Raw genomic sequence first — 24,460 nt, 5'->3', positions numbered from 1 at the left:
CTGCAGGTTGTGAAATCAGTTTAATAAATTGTGACCAGCTTTTCTTTTTAATGAAACAACAGATTAAAAATTATTGTATGTGGTAAAGATAGTTCATGAAGCTTTTGTTTCAGGCTCATGTATGAAAGTGTCTACTACATTGGAGGTAAAAGTTCATTATTACTATGGGTTGTGGCAAAAAAAAAAAAAAAAAAGAGTTTGGGATGTGAGGGATGCCTGAACAAGTCAGCACTGGGTCATCTTTTTACTCACAATTTAAAGGCAAAGAAGTTTCATCTGCCTCAGGGAAGGGCTACAGGGGCCTTTGTGTCCACAACTGGAATAGCATTGAATGCTAAGGCTCTTGCAAGCATCATTGGGGAAAACTAGGAGCATGTCTCTCTGCTTCCCTGCCTGGAATCCCTTTGTGATCAGTTTCTCAGAGGTTAAAAAAAAAAAAAAATGTTTTTGCGACTCCTTGAGGTATAAGGTTAGGTTGTGTATTTGAGATTTTTGTTGTTTCTTTTTTTTTTTTTTTTTTTTTTTAGATTTTATTTATTTTTTGACAGCGATCACAAGTAGGTAGAAGGGCAGGCAGAAGGGGGCGGGGAACAGGCTCCCCGCTAAGCAGAGAGTCTGATGCGGGGCTTGATTCCAGGACCCCAAGATCATGACCTGCACTGAAGGCAGAGGCTTAACCCATTAAGCCACCCAGGTGCCCCTGATCTTTCTTGTTTCTTGAGAAAGGCTTATATTGCTATATACTTCCCTATTTGGACTGCCTTTGCTGCATCCCAAAAGTTTTGAACTGTTGTGTTTTCATTTTCATTTGTTTCCATTAATTTTTTTAAAGATTTTATTTATTTATTTGACAGAGATCACAAGTAGGCAGAGAGGCAGAAAGAGAGAGAGGAGGAAGTGGGCTCCCTGCTGAGCAGAGATCCCGATTCAGGGCTTGATCCCAGGACCCTGGGATCATGACCTGAGCCAAAGGCAGAGGCTTTAACCCACTGAGCCACCCAGGCTCCCCTGTTTCCATGAATTTTTTAAATTTTTCTTTCATTTCCTGGTAGGCCTTTCATTCTTTATAGTATAATGCTCTTTAACCTCCATGTATTTGAATTCTTTCCAAATTTCCTCTTGTGACTGGGTTCAAGTTTCAAAGCGTGTGGTTTGAAAATATGCAGGGAATGATCCCAAGCTTTTGGTACCAGTTGAGACCTGATTTGTGACCCATATGTGACTTATTCTGGAGAATGTTCCATGTGCACTAGAGAAGAATGAGTATTCTGTGCTTTAGGATGAAATGCTCTGAATTTATCTGTGAAGTCCATCTGGTCCAGTGTGTCAAAGCCCTTGTTTTCTTGTTGATCTTCTGCTTAGATGATCTGTCCATTGCAGTGAGGTAGGTGTTAAAATACCCTACAATTATTGTATTATTATTGATGTGTTTCTTTAATTTTGTTATTAGTCAGTCTATATAACTAGCTGCTCCCATGTTAGGGTTATAAATATTTATAATTGTTAGATCTTCTTGGATAGACCCTTTAATTATGATATAGTATCCTTCCTCATCTCTTATTACAGTCTTGGGTTTAAAATCTTTTCTGATATAAGGATTGCAACCCTAACTGCTTTTTGATGTCCATTAGCATGATAAATGGTTTTCCACCTCCTCACTTTAAATATGGAGGTGTCTTTGAGTCTAACATGAGTCTCTTGGGACACCTGGGTGGCTCAGGCAGTTAAGTGTCTGCATTCGGCTCAATTCATGATCTCAGGGTCCTGGGACTGAGCCCACATCAGGCTCCCTGCTCTGCAGGATACTGCTTCTTCCTCTCCCTACCTCTCTCCCTGATTATGTTCTCTCTCTGTCAAATAAATAAATAAGATCTTTTAAAAGTAAAATTAAATTAAATGAGTCTCTTCCAGACAATGTAGCCATGGGTCTTTTTTTTTTTTTAAGATTTTTTTTTAATTTATTATTTATTTGAGAGAGAGAGATCACAAGTAGGCAGAGACACAGGCAGACAGAGAGGGGGAAGCAGGCTCCCCGCTGAGCAGAGAGCCCGATGCAGGGCTCGATCCCAGGACCCTGAGATCATGACCTGAGCCGAAGGCAGACACCCAACCCACTGAGCCACCCAGGTGTCCCCATGGGTCTTATTTTTATCCAGTCTGATATTCTGTGTCTTTTGCTTGGGGCATTTAGTCCATTTTCATTCAGAGTAAGTATTGAAAGATATGAAGTTATTGTATTACCTATAAAATCATTGGTTCTATATATTGTCTCTGTTCCCTTTCTGGTCTTTGTTACTTTTGGGCTCTCTCTTTGCTTAAAGGATCCCCTTTAATGTTTCTTGCACAGCTAGTTTAGTGTTCACAAATTCTTTTCGTTTCTGTTTGTCCTGGAAGCTTTTTATCTCTCCTTCTATTTTTACTGACAGCCTGGCTAGATAAAGTATTCTTGGCCACATTTTTTTTTTTTTCATTTATCACCCGGAATATATCATGCTAGTCCTTTCTGGCTTGCCAGGTCTCTAGCTAGATCTGCCAGTCTAATGTTTCTACCCTTGTAAGTTACATACCTCTTGTCACTAGCTGCTTTCAGGATTTTCTCTTTGTCTTTGAGATTTGCAAGCTTTCTATTATATATCAAGGTGTTGACCTATTTTTATTGACTTGGGGGGGGGGTTCTGTCCCTTCTGGACTTGAATGCCTGTTTCCTTCCTCAGATTAGGAAGTTCTCTGCTGTAATTCACTCCTTTTGCCACTCTCTTTCCTCTTCTTCTAGTATTCCAATTATTCTAATATAGTTTTGCTTTATGGTATCACTCCTCTTTCAAATTCTCTCCTCATGATCCAATAGTTGTTTATCTCTCTTTTTCTCACCTTCTTTGTTCTCCATCATTTTGACTTCTATATCACTAATTCTCTCTTCTGCCTTATTTATCCTAGCAATTAGAGCCTCCACGTTTTTATTATGACTCATTAAAAGCCTTTTGATTTTGACTTGATTAGATTTTAGTTCTTTTATTTCTCCAGAAAGGGATTCTCTAGTCTCTTCTATGCTTTTTTCAAGCCCAGCTAGTATCTTTGTAATTGTTATTCTGAACTCTAGTTCCAATGTCTTACTCATATCCATACTGATTAGATTCCTGGCAGTCAATACTGCCTTTTGTTCTCTTTTTTGAGGTGAGTTTTTCTGTCTTGTCATTCTTGCAGAAAGTGGTCACTTTTCTATTTGTAGAATTGCAGCAATTCTTTTCTTATATCTCTGGTTGAGTTCACAGATATTCAGAATGATTTAATAGCTATCTAGCTGAATTCCTGGAACCAGACAAAACTAAGTTCTCCTACTCCTCTGCTATCTTGGAAAGTTTTTTTTAAAAATAATTAGGGGCACCTGGTAGCTTAGTCAGATAAGCATCTGACTCTTAATTTCAGCTTAGGTCATGATCTCAGGGTCCTGAGGTTAACCCCACATAGGCTTCTGCTCTGAGTATAGAGCCTGCTTAAGATTCTCTCTCTCCCTCTCCCTCTGCTCCCCCCTCTAAAATAAATATTTAAAGAAAAAAGTAACAAAATGAAGAATCATTGGTGAGAGTAGCACTGTTTTACATTTTTGCAAATCTAACATCTATCTTAAAGGAAAGTAGCTAGTTTTAATATTTATGCATTCTGTATTCTCATAGTATTTTATTTTGTTTTTAAAATTTATTTGACAAAGAGATCACAGGTGTGCAGATTAGGCAGGCAGAGAGAGAGGGGGAAGCAATCTTCCCACTAAGCAGGGAGCCCGATGTGGGGCTTGATCCCAGGACCCTGAGACCATGACCTGAGCTGAAGGCAGAGGCTTAACCCACTGAGCCACCTAGGTGCCCCTGTGTTCTCATATTATTTTAAACTATATGAAGAAAATCTGGCCTCACATTGATATGTGGTTGAAAAAGAGGAGGGTATTTTAATGATTATTTTAGATGATGTTCTTTGACACTATACCAAAATTTAGCAGGTAGTAGATTTTAAAGGTTAGTTGCAACTTGAAATCTGATACCACATTAATGAATTTTCTGTACTCTATTACATTAAAATCCACTGATCTTTCCTCTTGCCCTTTGAATGGATCATTTATCTATGCATGATCTTACAACATCATGCTTCACTGAGTTATACAGATCTTCTAAATGTTTACACATTTTATTATACATTATAAAAAATAAATTTTTCATTAATATCTCCCGTGATCTTATCAGAAAAGTCTTTGAGTATTGCAAAGCTGTCAAGTTCAAGGTAGTAGATATAAGTTTTCCCAAATTCACTGGGAAGCTCAAATTTTATTCTTGGTAACAAAAACTTTTTTGATGAGTGACAGCCTCAGCTCATATTTTGAGAAAACCAAGTCTGAACAGCTCAAGTTTTTCATTTATTCTTTGGTATTTCATAAGAAAAACAGCTAATTCAGCTCAAACTCAAAACAGTACTTTTCCTTGAGACAACTATCTTAACTCCAGTAGGCAGAAGTTCTTCATATATGATTTCCGCTGTTGCACAGAATATTGAAAAGATGTATCCTTAAGGTCTAATAAACTGAATAATTTTTACTACTTTGTCAAGGACAGTCATAAATGAAACATTTTTTGTTTTGTTTTGTTTACTGTGAACATATGATAGTGAAAAGTACATTTGAATACCCAGGCCATTTAGTGCCCCTGCCTGGATTCACTCAGTGCCAGGAGTTTTATCCACCATTGCTTTGCACCATTAGGAGAATGACAGCAGTGATTTTCAGTCCCTGTTTTAGAATTTTCTTTTTAAGATTTATTTATTTTTATGAAAGAGGGAGAACGTGTGCACGCATGAACAGGGGGAGGAGCAGAGGGAAAAGGAGAGTAAGAACCTCAAGCAGACTCCCCACTGAGCAGGGAGCCTGAAGTGGCCCAATCCAAGGACACCGAGGTCATGACCAGAGCTGAAATCAAGGTCGGACACTTAACTGACTGAGCCATCCGGGTGCCCCCTTATTTTAAGATTATTAAGAAAATAGTTTTAACCCTGAAAAGTTCTTAGGAACTCCAGGGGTCATAGACCACACTTTGTCAACTGCCAACCTTAAGCCTGTAGTCACCATATCATTGGGTTGTGTGAGGGATTGAGTGAAAGAATAGAGTGCAAGAAACACTTCCTACACATAGAAAAGACTAAATAAATGATAACTATTATTTTTAAAAGATTTTATTTATTTATTTGACAGAGAGAGAGATCACAAGTAGGCAGAGAGGCAGGCAGAGCGGGGTAGGGGGAAGCAGGCTCCCCACTGAGCAGAGTGCCCTATGCGGGGCTTGATCCTAGGACCCTGGGATCAAGACTTGAGCCAAAGTCAGAGGCTTAACCCATTGATCCACCTAAGCACCCTGATAACTATTATTATTACTATTATTTTAAATGGAAGGGTATATAATGGGAAGGGAGGAAATTTAGAAGTTTAGAAGTTTAGAAGGAGAAAAGCAATCTTTTATTTAATACCTTTTACAGTCATTCCCTATTCTAGTTATTTATGTGTCATCATATTTAATTCACAAAGCAACCCAGAGAGGAAGTAAATAATTCATTTTACAGTTAAGGAAATGGGTTTAGAGAGATTAAACCTTTCACTCACGTTCACAGAGCTAAAAAAAAAAAAAAAAAAAAAAAAGCAGACTCCTCAGTCACTTGTCCCTGTTCACTGGGCACAGGTTCATTAAGAGGGTGCTGGAAGGGAAATCTATACTCCATCTCAAGCTGAGAAGTAGCAGAACTGCCTTGAATTAAGAAAGAACCCCTCTGACTTCATGCATTCATCTGAGAAGTATATTTTTAAAGTCCCAGACTTCCCACTTGTTCCTGAGAGCTATTCTACATTAGAATAGCTTATATTTTATATTGTTTTATTTTATTACATGTCCTGTTTTACCTGTTCTGTTTTTTAAGTTTTATTGCTAACTGGAGAAGTAAAGCCCTGCACAGCTAATGCATCCTCAGTCCCCGAAACCACGTAGAAGGGCTGCCTTCCTTCCATGTAGTTGGGAGGAAGCACATAGTCTTACACTTTACTATCCTTGCATCACTAACCTAAACTGTTTGAGGCAATGAAGTATGAATTGTTACAAACAAAGTGCAAACAAGTATCCAAATGGGTATTTCCCTTTTCAAAGCAATCCCCTTAGGAGGTCTACATATTTCTTTTCACTCTGTCGCTGTGGCTCAAAAGCAACAAGGAAATCCTCTTTCGGAATTGCATCTTCTTCTTCGAATGTAGTTTCAAGTTTTAGAAGTAGCCAGAATCCTTTGACGCCAAATCTGATAACTAATGCAGCTCAAAAGAGGCCGTTGTTGCCTAATCTTCAGTAGCCTAGTAGACTAGGTTTGGTTGGTTCAGAAGACAGTATTTCTTTTTTCTTTTTCTTTTTTTTTTTAAGATTTTATTTATTTATTTGACACAAAGAGAGAGATCACAAGTAGGCAGAGAGGCAGACAGAGAGAGAGAGGGAAGCAGGCTCCCTACTGAGCAGAGAGCCCGATGTGGGGCTCGATCCCTGAGATCATGCCCTGAGCTGAAGGCAGAGGCTTTAACCCACTGAGCCACCCAGGTGCCCCAGAAGACAGTATTTCTTGAGCACCTGCTATGTCTAGGCATGACGCTAGGAGCTGGCCTCCAAGAGCTTATGTGAACACAGTTCTCCAGCTGCATTTCCTAAATATTTTGATGAAGTGTGGAATCTCTGAAATATGGGGATGATACCAAAGGACATCATGTATCTGTATGTGTATTTGGGTATATATTTGTAAGATTCTTACCACATTATAGTAATCTTGCACCTAACCCACTTGAACGCACAAGGAAATCTATTTGCCTATAAAACAAACATTTTTGAGTACCAGGGACTGTGGTAAACAGCAGACATTTTAAAAAACATAAACTGAAGGAGCCTGAAATCTGATGGGATGCAGACATAGTCATCCACCCATAAAAACATAAATGATGGGGCATCTGGGTGGCTCAGTGGGTTAAGCCTCTGCCTTTGGCTCAGGTCATGATCCCAGGGTCCTGGGATCGAGCCCTGCATGAGGCTCTCTACTCCTTGGGGAGCCTGCTTCCTCCTTTACCTCTGCCTGCCTCTGCCTACTTGTGATCTCTTTCTCTGTCAAATAAATAAATAAAATCTTTAAATTTAAAACACACACACACACACACACACACACACACACAAAACATTGTAAGGACCTATTTAGCCAGAGCGCTTCCATCCGGTTAAACAGTAACTTTGTTGTTTACAACTTAAACTGTCCCTGCCCCCCTTCCCCCAGGGGACTTACTTAAAAACAAGTCCCGGAAACCAGTCCCAGGTAACAAAGCCCAAATACAAGGGTGGGTCAGGCCAGGTGAAGACATCTGATCAATGGGAGGGCGCATACTGTCTCCCTAGTTACCAAGGAGTATGGGCCTCGCCCTTTGGGCACCTTTTGGGCCTCAGTTCTGACCAAGATGATAGGCTGGTTCAAATAACTACTAGGGTAAATTGTAATTCAATTGGTCACTTAAGTGTGACCTAACATGACTGTGCAGCTTTCTCTCTGTGTTACAATTTCATTGGCCACCTGTGTGTGGCCAGGCCCAACCACATGGCCTTTGTCCTTAAAAGCTAGTCTGTGAAGCAGAGAGAGGTCACTGTCTCTGTAAGAGGCGCGGCCTCGAATGTTCGGTTTGATTCTTGATGCTTGGTGCGAAATAAAGCTTTGCTTGACCTTCGCTTTGTATCAGTCTCGCTCCTTTAATCATGGACCAATTATTGGGACACCTAACAAACATGAATGATATAACAGAGACATGGACAGAGAGCCCTGGGGACCGGGACCAGGACGGCGCTACCCATTCCTGGAAAGCCAGGCTATAGCCTCCTGATTCACTGGATTGTTATTTTTATAAAAATCTAATTTTAGACTTAATGCAAACTTCAACTTAGGTAAAAAGTGCTCCGGCTCCAGAGCTGAGGAAAGGGCTGAACTAACCAACAATCTCTGGGTACATGGCCTGGAGGTGGGAGGTCCAGAGGCCATGCTGGGTTGGGGGGGTGTCACTGCCTTCAGCCAGCCTAAATTCTCTGTGAGGGGCAACTGCAAGTTTCCATACAATACTCTTTATTTTTATTCAATTTGGATTTTAGAATACAAAGTGGCATTTGAACATCAGGAGTTTAATGTTTTACGATTTAGGAAAAAAACCAGAAGGAAGGAAGCCAGGTGGTGCCCTCAAGCTGCCAGGGTGTCTAATCTCTTCACTGAAGCAAAAGGCAAAAGTTGTGACTCCTCAAATACAGAATTTTAAGTCACAAAAGCTTATGCACATTGACACTGGGCAACGCCATTGTCCCGTGACGAGCTCTACGGAGCCGGAGCCGGCAAGTTTAAGAACCACTTTAGTAAGCCCTGTCCTGTCCCTGGAGCCTTAACAACCAGACCAAGGTGGAGACCAAAGGTTTTCCCTCCTTTCCAAGGGACTGACCTGCGTGCACCAGGACCCCCATCTGGTAACAGGGCTGGAAGTCAGCCAGGCCCAACTTCAGCTTGGAAAACCTATTCTTTAGGACATAAACCACTGTTGTCCCCAAGGGATTCAGAACCCTGAGCAAGAGGAGAAAGTGAAGGCCGCTGGCCCGATGTTGGGTTGCCCTGGTTCAAGGCCACATGTTATCCAGCACACAGGAGACGTGGAGACAGGAAAAGGTTTAGTGAGGCTACGGCAAGGCTTGGCCCGATGTGCCGGCACAAAGACCACAGAGGCCAGCGGCAGTGGGTAAAGCTGTTCAGTTTTCTCGGCACTGTAGCCTGAGACATGCTGCTTTGCCCCACAGAGCATCTGGAAAGAAGATGTAGGAGAGTGACCACAGCAGGCAGTAAAAGGCAGTGAGGGAGAACGGAGACAAAAGCAGCATGATGATACCTGGAAGAAGAAAAGGCAAACGCTCCGTTTTTATGAAGCTCTCTTTCATGTATTTTCCAACCTCTTCTCTCCCCCTCCCCATCCTCTCACCCGTTGGTCTGTACTCGTGGGTTGAAGAGACAAAAACCAATGAGACACGAGCCCTGCCTTTGAGAGGTATTGTGTGTTTGTAATGAGATGACTACAACCGATCGCAAGCTCAGGTTCCATTTCGTCAAATTCACATCAGAAATCAGTCTTAGCAGAGAATACATTTGAGTCGCCCAGTCCCCTTGTTAGAAATATATATACAATTGTGTCAAGTTTAGCACGTGACAATGGCCAATATGATGTTACCCCCAGGCAGAAGAGTGCAGCAGACCGAAGACAGCTCTCCCTAGAATGGCCTGCTTCTGCTTTTACCCAGTTAGTCCTTGGCTGGAGTCTAGGAACACGGTTAGTAAACAGTTCTCTATACCAATATAGAACTTTCCCTAGTGGGCAAGAGTGGCTCACTGTGCTTAGACGGTCCTGAGATGGATTTCCTTCAGTGCAAATCAGAATTTTGGTACTGCTAGGCCAAGAGTGCCAATGTGGCCAGCCCCCATGAAAACCTTGGGTACTGAGTCTCCACAGAGCTTCCAGGTAGACAAGAGTTCATGAGTGTTTTTTTATGCTGGGTAACTAGCTCCACAGGGAGGGTACTGGGGGGCTTGTACATTGTTCCCTCCAGATTTTGCCCCTTTCACCTTCCCTTTTTTTTTTTTTAAGATTTTATTTATTTGACAGAGAGAGATCTCAAGTAGGCAGAGAGGCAGGCAGAGAGAGAGAGAGGAGGAAGCAAGCTCCCTGCTGAGCAGAGAGCCCGATGTGGGACTTGACCCCAAGACCCTGAGATCATGACCTGAGCTGAAGGCAGAGGGTTAACCCACTGAGCCACCCAGGCACCCTCACCTTCCCTTAGCTACTCTTATTTTGTGTCCTCTTGCTGTGACAAATCTTAGCCATGAGTACAACTATATGCATCCTATGAGTCCTTAGAGATTCAATGAATCTGGGGGTGGTCTTGGGGGACCCCCAAGATATTTGAATCTCATATTCACCACTGAAAGGCAAAAGGGCACCAACACTTGTGGGATATCTTCTCGGCACTAGACATTCTGCTAGGTATGTGACAAAGATTGTTCCACTTACATTTCAAAATAATCCTGTGATTCGGAATAAGTCTGTTTTTCAGATGAGGAGACTGAGGGAATGTGACCTTCAGAAGGTCTTGATTCAAACCCATGTCTACTTTGTACAAAGTAGACACTCAGCCTCAGAGAGCTCAAAAAGAGGGTGGGAGAGTATGGGGTATGTCCATGGGGATCACCACCACGCTTTCCTCAAGAGAAATCAGAACATCTGATTGGACAGAAGACCACTTCTAAGGGCGAGAAGCCATAACAGATACGGATCAGAACTTTGGGATATTTAATATTTAAGAATAGTCATTGATCTGTTGAGGCAATGAGACAATATTTTAGTTGTCCTGGAAAATATGTGACATAAGGCCTCAGCAGTCACAGGCCAACTTCTCAGAAGCTCTGTGGAGGAGATGGAACCTCAATCTAGAAAGGAGATTGGTGGGGCACCCTGTTGGCTCAGTGGGTGGAACATGCAAGTTGAACTTGGGGTTATGAGTTTGAGCCCCACAGTGGATGAAGAGATTACTTAAAAATAAAAATCTTTAAAAGAATAAAATAGGAGCATCTGGGTGGCTCAGTCAGTTAAGGGTGCAACTGGTGATTTTGGCTCAAGTCATGATCTCAGAGTTGCGAGACCAAGCCTTGCACTGGGCTCTACATGGAGCCTGGCTAAGACTCTCTCTCCCTCCCTATGCCACTCTCCCATGCTCACTCGCTCTCTCTCTCTCAAAAATTTAATCAATCAATCAATCAATAAAAAGGTGACTGTCTGCACTCCAAGTAAGAGGAATATCAAAGTGGCCATTTTGAAATCTATCTGGTAGAGCTCTGGTATTACACAGTGTCAAAATCTGTGAGGCACAGTTTCCTCCTTTACTCACACAGTCAAGACAATCCAAGGAAGGCTGAGGCTAAGTGTATGGTTTATTTTGAGGAGAGGGGATCCAGTGGTATCTACAGGAGCAAAGAACATTGTGGGAAACACTGTTGCTACGTGATAGGAGGGCAGGTGGAGAGAAGAAGGGGCTAGAAGCGTCTACAGGACACATCTGTGCCAGAGGATGGGTATAAATTTTCTCCTTTGATCTCAAGAATCCTGAGGTAGGGATTAATGGCTTCATTTTATATATGAAGAAAAGTGAGCTCAAGACAAAGAGGTAATTAGCCCAAGTTCATGCAATTAATATGGGCTGGTGGGGATGCCTGGATGGCTCAGTCAGTTAAGCATCTGACTTCAGTTCAGGTCATGATCTCAGGGTCCTGGGATCTAGCCTGGAATCAGGCTCCCTGCTCAATGGGGAGTCTGCTTCTCCCTCTCCCTCTGCTGCTCCCTCTGCACACCCCTCCCCCGACACCTGTGCTTACTCTCTCTCTCTCAAATAAATAAGTAAATAATCTTTTAAAAATGTTCTGGTGTTGGAACTTGAACTCAGGCTTGTTTAATTGCAGACCCAGATGTTTCTCCATCCTGTTCTGCCTCTACTAGCTGGGCCACAGGGGGGCCCAGAGCCTAGAACGTGGGCAGGGCCATCAGCGCTGATGCTACAGAGAAAGGATGTGAACCTGAAGGGGAGGGTCAGGATGGAACCTAGGACCCTATGAACCAGACTGAACCCCCAGGGAATAAAGGAAGAAACTGGGCATCCCCTGGATGTTTGTCTTATTCCCACAAGCACATCTACAAAGAAGAAACACTGGCATTCCTTGAAGGTCCTTGAAGGAAGCCCTAAATTGGGGAGAACTCTAGGGAGACATCTGCCAGGGCCCCCGTGTGGCTGGGACCTCAGGGCTCTGTTCCCAACGTGGATCTCAAATCCCTTCATTGCTCTGTTGCCGCCACCTCTCAGGCAACAGCAGGTGCGTTTTCCTCCTTCAGTTCTCAGTCTCCTGCCAGCTAGTCAAAGTGGCCCCTTAAAACTGCCACTCATAAATCCCTTCAGAGACTTCCCATTTGCTGTTAGGATCAGTTCCCAAAACCTGCTCACCTCGTGGCCTCAGCTTCTGCTCCTAGCGCCTCTCAGCATGTCCCAGCCACACGGCAGCAAGAATGATTCCAGCACCTTCTAGCCTAGGGCCTTCACAAAATACCTTTTTCTCTTCTGAACTACCCCCTCACCCACCTAGCCAGTCTTCTTGCAGGTTTCACTTCTTTTCTTTTTTTCCCCCCAGTTCCATTGAGATGTCATGGACATATGACACCATATTAGTCCAAGGCATACAACATGAGGATTTGGTATCTGTGTGTGACACGATCAGTTCAGAAAGTCTACCACACAGAGTTACACATTTTCCTTTCTTGTGAGGAGAACTTTTAAGCTCTCCTCTCTTAGCTACTTTCAACTATACAATATGGTGTCATTAACTGTGGTCACCTTGCTATCCCTTATGTCCCCAGGACTAACTTATAACTGGAAGTTTGTACCTTTTCACCACTTCCACCCATTTAAAGGAGGTTTCCATTTAAATGTCAGCTCCTGAAGCATCCTTTCCCTCTTCAGGTCGTTTCCATCTAACTAGGTCCCTCTCCAACACCCTGTCAGAGGGCCCGGTGCTTCCACAACACGTCAAAACTATATGTTTCTAGTTATTTCTGCCATTATGTGGTTGGGGTCTGTCTCCCTGATCAGATTGTAAAGCTAGAGGAGGGAAGGGTTTGTCTAGTTTACAGATTTGGTTCTCAGCACCTGGTAAGGCAGGTGCTCCCGACTGAACTTGATAACGTTCAGCAAATGCTCTGTGAGCATCTACCCCATAGTTGGCCCAATCCTGGGTGCTGGGAGCCTGAACAAGAGAGAGTTCTCGATCCGGGGGCAGTTGTAGTGTGTACAAATAGTAAACCGGTAAATGCACTCAGGATGACGATAAACCTGTTGGAGGAAGAGAGAGCAGGGTCCGGGAGCTCGGAGCAGCAGGGTCAATAAACAGCCAGTGGTGACATGTGAGAGCAGTCCTCCTCACTCACCTCCCAGATACACCATTTTTTTCCAGTTCTCCGACTCCAGGATTTCATCATGTGGATAGTAGCTCTGGTCCATCATGAATAGAATCATAAGTGAGGCCATGCAAGAGAGAATGAACGTATTGCCTTTGGTCAGAAGGGAGGTGGAGGCCAAGACACAGGAAGCATAGCGGCAGGGGAGACCCTTGTAGGTGAGCTGAGCGCCTGCTGGAGAAAGAAGAAGGGGACATGGGTGGCTTCCCGCTGCTCTAAAGCAATCAAAACCGAAGCCAGCCCCTCTCGTTAGGTCCTCCCTGCCCCACGCCCCAAATCCTCTTCCTTGCAGGGCAGGGGGAGGCTGTTAAGCATTTAGTTATTCACAGAGATGAGGGGCGGGCTCTGTCCTGGATCCCCCATGGCTCCGTAGAAGGGTCTCCTGAAATTGTCTGGTCTGCACCTACCCTCCCTTGCATTGTGACCTTGGGCAAGGCAACTGCCTGTGGTAGAGCTCCATTTTCCCCATCTGTTGTGGAAAACTGGAGGACGACCTCTAGTTCCGGATTCTGGGAATCTCTGTGCACCACCCAAAGGGCACACAGTGAGAAAAAGGTACAGCTGGTTGGAGAACCACAGGCCTTTGCCCCCCACCAGGGCTCTGCCATGGCAGGCTGAAGCCTTCAGTGGGCCTGGGGCACAGGCAAAGGAAGGAAGAGGGACTCCACAAAGCAGGGGGAGGAGTCAGTTACGCACCCCACCCCCAGACTTCTGGTTCCCGACGCTCAGCTAAAAGCTGGGGTTCACTCACCAGTTGAATAGAAACACAGGCGGAAGGTAGCAGCTAACACATAGATGATGCCCAGGAACCCGCTGAGAGGCCCGTCCACGCCGAGGAGCATGGCTGAGGCCAGGCCGAAGGTGGTGTAGACCGCCAAGTCATTCAGCTCCACTCCTGCTCCAGAAGGCCAAGGTTAGAACTTATACTCATTTGTCTCGCACCTTAGTCCACTCTGGTGGGCTCCCCCTGGCTCTGCCTCATGCTGACCATGTGGCCTTGGACAACTCTTCCCCTCTCAGGTCTTACTTTCCCACCCTTCAGCATCCAGCACTGGACTATAACAGGATGCAAACTGACAAGCTATGGAACCATTTTGCGAGCAAAATCTTCCACGAAAACATTTTCTTGTATTTGGAACCAGTTGCTCTGCTGGGGGGATTGTTCATTTCCCCACTCCTGACCACCACTGCAGCCACCCGATCCCTGGCTCTGTCCCAACTGGGGGCAGGGCAGAGAAGGAAACGGCAAGGCCAGGGCAAGGATGGCTGAAGCTAACAAGTGAGCCAGCAGGGGGTTAGCTCTAGACTGTGGGGCTCCCGGACGGCTCTAGGGCTGCTTCTGGCATCCTTGGAGGGCTGGGAACATGACTGGTGAATGATGGAGGCTGGCTGGATGTGAGATGGGGAAGGGGTGACCTGAGGTGGGGGCTCCTGGGGTCAGGGATCAGGGGTCTGAAGCCTGGACTCACCTGACTTGGAGCAGAGGCTGAGGTGTCTGGTTATCGCCCCGACTGCCATGTCTAACAGGAAACTGATCAGAAGCATCCAGGAGGCACAGTGACATCTCCTAGAGTGTATGGCAGCAGGTCCAAATAGGACGGCTCTTTCATGATCTCCACTGGCCAGCCCCTCCCTGCCCCCCAGTACACCAACACACTCCTTACACTTGTACACAGGCACACATCCCTGCCCTGCATGTTCCCCCTCTCCTCTGCCATACTCTCAAGCCACCATCTGAAAGGGGTGCTTGGAGCCCCCTAGATAATCATTAAGGTCCCTTCCAGCTCTAAGTCCCAGGCAAAGGTCCAGGGGTCCTATGTTTTATCCCAGCCTTTGCAACCATCTCACTGTGGATTCTCAGATAAATCATTCCCTACATCTCTAGGTCTCTCTTCCTCCATCTGTAAAGTGAGGGGTTTGTGCCAAATGACTTAATAGATATAGATTAATAAATATATGCCTATTTAGATGATCTATTTCTCCTAGTGCAAGTTTTGGTAACTTATGACTTAAGGAATTGGTCCGTTTCATTTAGGTTATCAAATTTATAGAGTTGCTCATGATTCCACTATTATAATTTTAATGGCTGTGGGATCAGTAGTGATGACTCCTCTTTCATTTCTGATATTGGTATTTTGTGTCTTCTCTTCTTTTCTTTATTTTTCCTGGTTAGCCTGCTTAGAGGCTTGTCAATTTTATTGATCTTTCCAAAGAATCAGCTTTTGGTTTCACTGATTATCTCTATGGATTTTTTTTTCAATTTCATTGATGGCTGCTCTTGTTTTTATTGTTTCTTCTCTTCTGCTTACTTTGGATTTAATTTGCATTCTCCCCTCTAGTTTGCTGAGTTGGAAACCTTACATTATTGACTTTCCATCTCCATTTTTTCAGTTCTTCTAGACTTTTTTTTTTTTAAGAGAAGTTTTTAGGTTTAGAACAAAATTGAAAGGAAGCTACAGAAATTTCCCATATACCTCATGCTCCCACACATGAATAGCCTCTCACATTAGCAATACCACTCACCAGATGGTACATTTAGATTCTTGGTACATACCAAGGATGAACCTCCACTGACACATCATAATCACCCAAAGTCCGCAGATTACCTTAGGGTTCACTCTTGGTGTTGTACATTCTATAGTTTTGGACTAATGTGTAATGACACGTATCCATCATTATAGTATCACACTGAGCATTTCCACTGTCCTAAAAATCCTCTAGGCTCTACCTGTTCATTTTCCCCATTCACCCCTGTCAACTACCAATCTTTTAATTATCTTCAGAGTTTTGCCTTTCCAAGTATCATATCATATTATTGTAATCATACAGTAAGTAGCATTTTCAGATTAGCTTCTTTCACTTAGTAATATGTGCTAAAGATTCTTCCATGTCTTCCCATGGCTTGATAGTTCATTTTTTTTTTTTAGCACTAAGTAACACTTTTTGGAAATACCAGTTTATTCATCTGTTCACTTACTAGAAGAGATCATGGTTGCCCGAAAGTTTTGGCAATTATACATAAAACATCATAAACATTCAACTGCAGATTTTCATGTGGACATAGCTCTTAACTCATTTGGATAAATACCAAACAGTGTGATTGCTGGATCATATGATAAGAGTATGTTTAGCTTTGTAATAAACTGCCAAATTGTCTTCCAAAGTGGCTGCACCATGTCGTACTCCCATTGTCGCTCCACATCCTCGCCAGCCTTTGGTGTTATCAGTGTTCTGGACAATTGAATTGGCTGATGAGTGTATAGTGGTATCCCATCGCTATTTTAATTTGCATCTCCCTGATAACATATGGTGGAGAGCATCTTTTTGCATGCTTACTTGCCATCTGTAGATCTTCTTTGGTGAGGTGTCGGTTAAGGTCATTGGTCCATTTTTTAATTGTTTATTTTTTTACTGATGAGTTTTTAAGTTTTGTCTATTTTAGATTATAGTCCTTTATCAGATGTACCTTTTGAAAATAATTTCTCCCAACTTGCAGGTTGTCTTTCAATTCTCCTGACATTGTCTTTCACAGAGCAGTTTTCTTTTCCAGTATATGCATTTGATACTATACATTTCCCTCTAACTAATGCTTTTTCTGCATCTCACAAAGTTTGATAAGTTGCCCTTTCATTTTCTTTTGGTTCAAAACACATTTCTTCTTTAATCCATGTATTATTTAAAATTGTGTTCTTTAACCTCCACATATTTGGGGATTTTCTAGTTATCTTTCTGTTACTGATTTCTACTTTAATTCTATGTGGTCTAAGGGCACTTTGTATGATTTCTATTCTTTTAAATTTAAACTCAGTCTTATAGCCTGAATGTGTGAAGAGAAGAATGTGTATTCTGCTGTTCCTGGATAAAATATTCTATAAACATCAATTAGATCCAGTTGATTGATGGTGCAGTTCAGCTCAACTATCTCCTTCCTGATTTTCTGCCAACCAGATCTGTCAATTTCTCATAGAGGGGTGTTGAAATACCTAACGATGATAATGGATTTGTCAAGTTCTCCTTGCGGTTCTATCCATTTTCAGCTCACATATTTTGATGCTCTAAACGATTTCCAAGATCTCTTGCAGATCCTACATTCAAGGATTCCATGCTGCAGTCCAGCACATGCTCCCAGACCTCTCTGAAAGCAGCCACCGCAGTCTCAGGCAAGGCTGACCTAGACTGCCATTCCTGAGTCTACACCCTGATTGCAGTGCTCAGATTGTCAAGCAGAAGCAGAGAGCCTGACCCCAGACTTCAGCAGTCTCTAAACAACCTCAGGACTACCTTCCTTTAGATCCATACCTATGTGTCTATAGGAAGCTGGGTTTACCAACCTGCCATAAAAACTACACTCCCTGGTTCAGTCATTTAAATGTCTGCCTTTGGTTCAAGTCGTGATCCCGGGATCCTGGGATTGAGTCCCGCATCGGGCTCCTTGCTCAGCCTGCTTCTCCCTCTACCTGTGGCTCCCCCTACTTGTGCTCTCTCTAGCAAATAAATAAATAAAATCTTTAAAAAAATATACTCCCAAAAGATTAGACTAGAAGAAGATAGAAATTTTCTCTTGCAGATATGATCTACTTTATAAGACTCCACAAATCCAGACTTAGAGAATCATAACATTTTCAAACTGGAAGGGAACTCAAACATCATCAGGTAAGATCATCCTATTTTATGGATGAGAAATGGATCCAGAGAATTCATGCGCTGATGGTTACAGAGAAGCAAATAGTTAGGAGGCAGATATCTGCATTATAAAAGATTTCTCTTTAAAGAACTGATTTGCCAAGTCATTGAAATATGATTCAATTTACAGAAACAGAATTTCCCTATAAAATATAATTTGCTTTGCTTTGTAGAGGCCCATATACATGTCTCATATTTTCCACAATAGTGCTAATTGTAAATATTCCCCACATCATAGGTTCAAATTTAAGAATCAAAAATTTCAAATGGTAGCTTGACTACCCGAGAATTATGTAAGGGCCACCAGAACAGAACCTCTGATTTTTCTCGCAAAAACCATTCTAGACTGCCATAGCCCAAAAGCATTACAGAGATCACAGTGCACGCTCCTTGTTTTAGCAATGGGGAAATCAAGGCTCCGGATGTGACCTAGCCAAAGTCGCATATCAGGATGGCGGTAGAACTGAGGCTAGGATCTTGACCCCATGACTCCCAGCCCACTCCACTTTCTCCTGCCCCTGGTTGATTCTGTGCCTCAGTGCCTGGCTCCCTAGGCTCCCCACTCCTTCCCTCATGCCCTTGGCTCTAGCTCTTGACTAGGAGCTCGCTGGGCCCCAGACCTACTTGCAGAAGCTGCAGAAGATGGAGAAGAGCCCCAGGATCAGGTTGGCCAGGGACAAGGCGTTGGTGACATCCTTCCAGGAAAATTCATTCATCTGGAGACAGCTCTGGTCGTTGGTCAGGAAGAAACTGGTGCACGGATCTGGGGCTCAGGGGAGAGGGGTAAAAGGTTCCCAAGGTCAAAGAGTCCCAAAAGAGGCTCCCAGGGACCAGGCAGTTCCTGTTCACCGGACCTCGTCCCTGAACCGCACCCTCCCAACACTGTTTCACTGACCGTAGTGAGAGAGACAGGAGGCAGATGGCGGAGACCAGGAGGTAAAGACAAAGCTGCTGAGGACGAGTGTCTCGGGAAAGGGCAACGGCCAAGCAAGTGAGCCCGCAGACCAGTTTCCATGCCCTCTGTCTGTACCCCTTGCCTATAGTGCAGACCTCCCTCCAGCCCACGTGGTGAATTCTATTCTATTCTTTTTGAATAAAAAAGAACACTGGGGAAAGGTAACCCTCTCACCCTCCAGGAGTAGCCCAGGGGAAGAGGGTCCCTGAGGGGTAGAAAGCCCAGAAGAGATAGCTATGGAGTCAGACTCCTTTGTCCCGCCAGCTGTGCTCGCTCCCTCAGACAGAGCTGCTATTGGGGTGCCCCAAGGTCCTGTTCTGACAGGCCTCAACCAGAACAAGCAGGCCCAGCTCCCGCAGAGGAAGAGGTGAGAAACAAGAAATGAACGTGGACAGCATAGAACGTGGACACCACACAACGTGGACAGCACAGTGGATAGTGCACAGGCCCCTTCCACTGTGTTCTCTCTCCTGATCCTGACGACCTCAGAAGATGGTGTTGTCATGATTTTATGGATGAGAAAACTGAGGTTCAGAGAACTGAGACATTGGCTCAAAGTCATGTGCTAGGTGCGTAGAAGGTAATCCTGCCACTGGGTTCTCAGTCTGGTGCTTCCTCGGCTCAGGGCACAGCTCTGAGCAGGAGGAGCTTTGTGGGGTAGGAGACCAAGGAGGAGCTGGGTTGGCCAGCCCTGGAGGACAGCATCAGCCTCCCCCTGTGGGAGCAGCCTGGCCCAGGGCTTCTCACACCTCCCAGCCCCTCAGGGCGGTGGGGAATCAGCTGGGCCTGCCGATTCTCACAGCCTGGCTGGCTCCACTTTTCCTCTAAGACCAAACATGCACTCCGTACACACAGACTCCTTGTGACCCGAAGTCTCTTTGGGAGAAAGAGCCTCAGGGCTCTCTGGAACAGAGGGGCCCTGCTGGTTGCTGCCAGCACGCTACCCACAAACGGTAATCCTGCCCCCCGAGGAAAATATACAAGTTCCAAGGTGTTTTCAGGACCTTTTCCTCATTTAATCGTCAGTCATTTGAGAGGGGAGGAAATTGATCCTCTGCCTCCACTCAGCCCATGTCTAGCCGTGGGCCCTTCTGGTCTGGGCAAGAGTTAAGACAGAGTAGTCCTTTCCCATAAACCCAGTCACCGAGATGTTAGAGGCTGGGAGGTGCTGGGTTTGGGGAGTTTAGAACTGGGAGTTTATCAGGGCAGTCTGGTGGGGCTCACTGCTCCCCCAGGCCATTTACCAAGGACCTCAGGACTCCTGAGACCCTTTCACGTCAGGGCCCCTCCAAAGGTAAGACAGGAAGAATGCTGCCTGAGAAATCAGGGAGGGGAGGGAGGGGAAGGAGCCAAGGGCTGGCTGTGAACTCCCTCCCCAGAAAACGCCTCTTCCCAGGCTCTCCTGGGCCTCAGGGCTGACCCCCACAAGACAAAACACCTCAGCGCCCTGCCCAGCCCACTCCTGCCTGGAGAGCAGCAAGCCAGCCTCTCTGCCCCTCAGAGGCAGTCAGCACATACCTGGGGCACTTCTGCCAATTACCAGACACACCTCAACTGCACTACTTTGGTTACTTTTCAAAATTAATGGTCAATTATCTACTATATTATCCCTTTCATCCAAAGGAAGCACTTTCACATTCATGGCTTCCATTGGCTTCGTGAGGTCGACCAGATGAGGGTTACTATCCCTACTCACAGGATAAGGCAAAGAAGACTCAGAGGAGAGGAGAAGAACCTTGCTCAAAGTCACACCAGCCGTGGCAAAACAGGATTTACAATGTCACCTTAATTGTTCTTTCCCTCCTACTCTGCACTCTGCTGTCTACCAACCAATAGAACAGAGCATCATATTCCCTGTAAGCTCAGACCAAGCTAGGTCCTGGGGAAAATGTTCATGGCATGCTCAGTCTACCCAGAGAAACAAGACTCATGCATGCATGTGGGGACTCCCAGACTGTTTGTCTTACAGGTGAGGAAACTGTTTTCAAGACAGTCACATGACTTGTCCCAGTGAATGATGGAGCCAGGATTTGAATCTGGCCTCCTCCTTTCCAATTAAATGCCATTTTCAGCATACTGCACAGGTTCTGGGTATGAAAGAATGTGGACCTCAGAGTAAGGGCTCTAGAAAGCCAGAGGAAAAAGGAGCAATCCATTCATTCAGCAAACATTTGGTCATGAGAAAGATTCAGTGCCTGGTGCTTGGGACATGGAGGAGATTAAGACCTGGTCTCAAGTCCCAAGGAGCTACGGAAGACAGAGGTATTCAACACCTGCACAGAGAAGGGGAAGTGGACAAGCTGCCAGGGGAGCACAGAGGAGGGGTCCAGCCTGACAGGGAGCTTAGAGAAGTCTTCTCGGATGAGAGGGTCCTAGCAGAGGCATTGCTGGAGTGTGGCCGGCAGGACTAGATCATGTCACTCCCCCGACTTTGTGCAAGCTGTCTGTGGCTCCCCAGGCGCCCAGGAGGGAGTCCATCTCTTTCCTTTGATGTATAAGCCCTTATGATAAGGTTGGCTCCATTGTCAGCCTCCTCTCTCGATTGTCCCTTGCTCTCCCTCTGCTCTCAGGGAAGCCTGAGCCCCTCCCCTCCCCGGAGCCAGGAGCCCCTCTACTCTGCGGCGTCTCTGTGTGCTCACCGTGTAACCCCAGGCACTCTGCATTGGCGCAGCCTATCCTGTCTTCCTCCTCTACTACAGGGGAAGCAACTGGAGCGCAGGCTGAAGTCCCCTGTGCCCAGCATGAGGCCTGACAATAGAAGTTGTTCGATGATTGTTAAGTTAGTAGAGGATGTTCCTCTAGTGCTCCCCCAACATCCTCTGGCTGCACCAGGTCACATCTCTCCCCTGCCAGAGTCTGTTCAGTCTATCCTCCAAGAAGCCTTCTCAGATGAACTCTCAACCATCCAGATCCTCAGCACACCCAGCATCTACCCAACGCTTACAATCTTCCATTTACTCATTTTTAAATACATGTGTTGATGCCTGCTCCGAGCCAGGACTGTGTCTGGGGACAGAGAGAACAGAGCTCGGCTGCATCCTCAAGAGGCAAGGAGTCTGGTAAGGGAGGCAGATCCGTGTAGGGAAGTCAAGGCAGCGTGGCAAGGCTCCTGTGGGACAGGGGATGTCCCCTTGCTGCGGTGCGCCAGGGAAGACCAGCCTATGTCTGCTGTGGAAGCAGGGGAAACATCCAAGGACGAAGGGGGGCTCCCTCCTGGCAAAGCGAAGAAAGGTGCCAAAGCACAATGAGGAGGCTGGATTCGGGGGCGTGGGGGGTGGTGACTGGAGGTGCGGTGGGCAGGGAGGCCGCCGTTGGGGATATGCCCTTGTGACCCTGTATCGTCGCGGTGATGTCTGGCCAGGAGGTGTCTGGGTCAGATATGGCTGGGAGTGGAGAGGAGAACGGGAAGAAAAGGAAGCCAGTCCCGAGGGCAGCGAGGGCAGAAAAGCCAGCAGGAATGGCAGGCCGCGAAAACTGTGGGCAGCGGAGAAGGGAGAGGCATATGCCCCCGAGGCCGTGCAGCTCCCGTGCCTGAACGCGGGGCGCAAACTGGAGTGCGCATGCGCTCGGCGGGGACACAGGGCGCAGCCCCTCCAGTTAGAGATGCGCGCACGCCCCGCCCCGCAGGCTGCCTCTCGCCACCGATAGCCACAACCCTCTCCCCGCCTGCCGTTCCGCAGGAGGGTCCCGGCCCCAACGGGCTACGGCGCCAGCCCTAACGCCACCCCACACCAGAAGATGGAAGAGAGGGAGCCAGGCTGGCCTCCAGGACGGTGCCACACACACACACCAGCCCTCCTCCGGGGACCTGGTCGCAGGGAAGGGACGTGCGCTGCCTCCGATGCCTACCTGGGGACCAGACATCCCTGGAGGGGGGTGAGGGCAGCACTCTTAACCCGCTTCCTGTGCGGTGGAGCAGGCCAGCCGGGGCCTGGAGGAGCCGCACAGGTCCCAAGCCTCTTACCCTGGCTCTTAGCTCACAATCCCCGAGAGGCAGGGGAGGGGCAGGGGGCTCTAGTTGGCAGAAAGAGGGGCTTCAATTAGCAGAGGAGCCTAGGCCACCCTGTGGGCGCCTTAGGGAATGGAGGGATCAGAGGAGAGGACTGGTCTCTCTATGGTGGCCAGCAAGGGGAGGCTTGGGAGGTGAAAGCCCAGAGTGCAGGCAGGGCGTGTGGCAGGCGGGCTGGAAGGGCTTTGGCGAAGGTGGGCATCTGGCTGGGGTCCAGACTGTGAAGGGCCTCCAGGGCAGGGCTTTGGTTGTCTGGTTCATGGCTCTTTGCACCTGTAAGAACTGCTTAGGCATATGGTAAGTCCCCCTTCCCACTCCAGTATTTGTCGGGTGGATGAATGATAAGCCGAGTAATTTACACTTAGTCCTGAAAATAGTTGAAAGTAGGGAAGTGACATGGTCAGGATCATTCAGAAAGATGACTCTAGCAGCTACTGTGGATGAAGGCTCTGTAAAACTACAAGAGAGTTGGGGCACCTGGGTGGCTCAGTGGGTTAAAGCCTCTGCCTTTGGCTCGGGTCATGATCCCAGAGTCCTGGGATCGAGCCCCGCATGGGGCTCTCTGCTCAGCGGGGAGCCTGCCTCCTTCCCTCTCTCTGCCTGCCTCTCTGCTGCTTGTGATCTCTTTCTGTCAAATAAATAAATAAATAATCTTTAAAACAACAACAACAACAACAAAAAACTACAGGAGAGTTGAGACAGCCCAGAGGAGAGTTGAGACAGCCCAGAGCAAGGACATACTGTGGGACCACATACTGTGGGACCGCAACAGAAGGGAACAGGAGGAAGTAGCTGGACTAGGAGTGATTGTGAAAGCATCCCAAGGGTGTGGGAGAGAAATAAGAGGGAGAAGGTAAAAGCCTCTCTGAGGGGTCTCGGTTTGGCAGCTGGATGAATAATGTGCTACAGGAAGAAGCTTGGGTAGGTTCCCAGACACAACTTCTGACACCTGCCCCACATCCTCCCACCTGCCCTAACGCCGGGTTAGCGCCGCAATGGCTTCCAGGACCCCACAGGAGAATATGCAAGAGAAGAGATGGAATTGGGTGGTGAAATGACACTTTGCTTCTTCTAGCAACCTGGAGGGGAAAGAGCATGCCCTGAGTGGCGACTAGCCACCTGCGTTGTGCTCAATGCTCTACAGACATCTTTATCATCTTCCTGGCCGTTCTCAAATGCTCTCGGCATTAGTTTTAGCATTCCTGTTCTCCAGAAGAGGAAACAGAGGATTTGTTGATTTTCATAAATGATGGAGCTAAGACCTGAACACAATTCAACACTAAAGTCAGACCTAAGGTGTCCGAGAAAATAAAAGAGAAAACGAGGATGGAGGCATCAGAAACAAGAGGTCAGCTTCTTTCTACCCTCTGTGCTTACCTTAATTTGTCCACGCCACATGGACCATTATGGCAGACTAAAAATTACAGCATACGCATTCTAATGCTGCCTTTAACAATTAATCAAGTTCATATGACCGCTCTAACACCACCAGATGTGTAAATCTGAACACGTTACTTTGCTTCCCTGAACTTATTTCCTCATCTGTAATACAGGATTGTTGGGTGAACTAAGCGAAGTGCTCAGGACAGAGTAGAAGCTCCGTCTTCATTATTACTATTCTAAGGACCCAATCATGCCTCTATTAGCCTGGACATCACCAAAGCTTCCTTCTGAAGAGGGAGAGGAAGCAAGGGCG

General features: G+C 46.0%; 1 protein-coding gene across 5 annotated transcripts; it reads right to left on the bottom strand.

The window, feature by feature from the left end:
- Window positions 1-8,140: 8,140 nt before the first annotated feature.
- Window positions 8,141-23,328, bottom strand: TMEM269 (transmembrane protein 269). Of its 5 annotated transcripts, none has more exons than XM_045064340.1 (7): window positions 22,605-23,328; window positions 21,395-21,503; window positions 18,425-18,563; window positions 14,587-14,684; window positions 13,869-14,012; window positions 13,088-13,288; window positions 8,141-8,959 (listed from the first exon to the last, which is right to left on the bottom strand). In XM_045064340.1, the coding sequence occupies exons 1-7, from the start codon at window positions 22,617-22,619 to the stop codon at window positions 8,823-8,825; spliced, it is 843 nt and encodes a 280-aa protein (XP_044920275.1). In that variant the 5' UTR covers window positions 22,620-23,328; the 3' UTR covers window positions 8,141-8,822. The 5 variants fall into 5 exon arrangements, with proteins under 5 accessions (XP_044920275.1, XP_004740677.1, XP_044920277.1 ...); XM_004740620.3 differs by having other exon boundaries at window positions 13,088-13,291; window positions 22,605-23,327; XM_045064342.1 differs by lacking the exon at window positions 21,395-21,503 and having other exon boundaries at window positions 13,088-13,291; window positions 18,425-18,569; window positions 22,605-23,325.
- Between the last annotated feature and the right edge of the window lie 1,132 nt (window positions 23,329-24,460).

This window comes from Mustela putorius, unplaced genomic scaffold, assembly GCF_011764305.1.
Source record: "Mustela putorius furo isolate JIRA1106 unplaced genomic scaffold, ASM1176430v1.1 tig00003853_pilon_pilon_pilon, whole genome shotgun sequence".
Taxonomy (NCBI): Eukaryota; Metazoa; Chordata; class Mammalia; order Carnivora; family Mustelidae; genus Mustela; species Mustela putorius.
The sequence above is the reverse complement of the archived record's forward strand: the minus strand, read 5'-3'. Positions and strand labels throughout refer to the sequence as shown.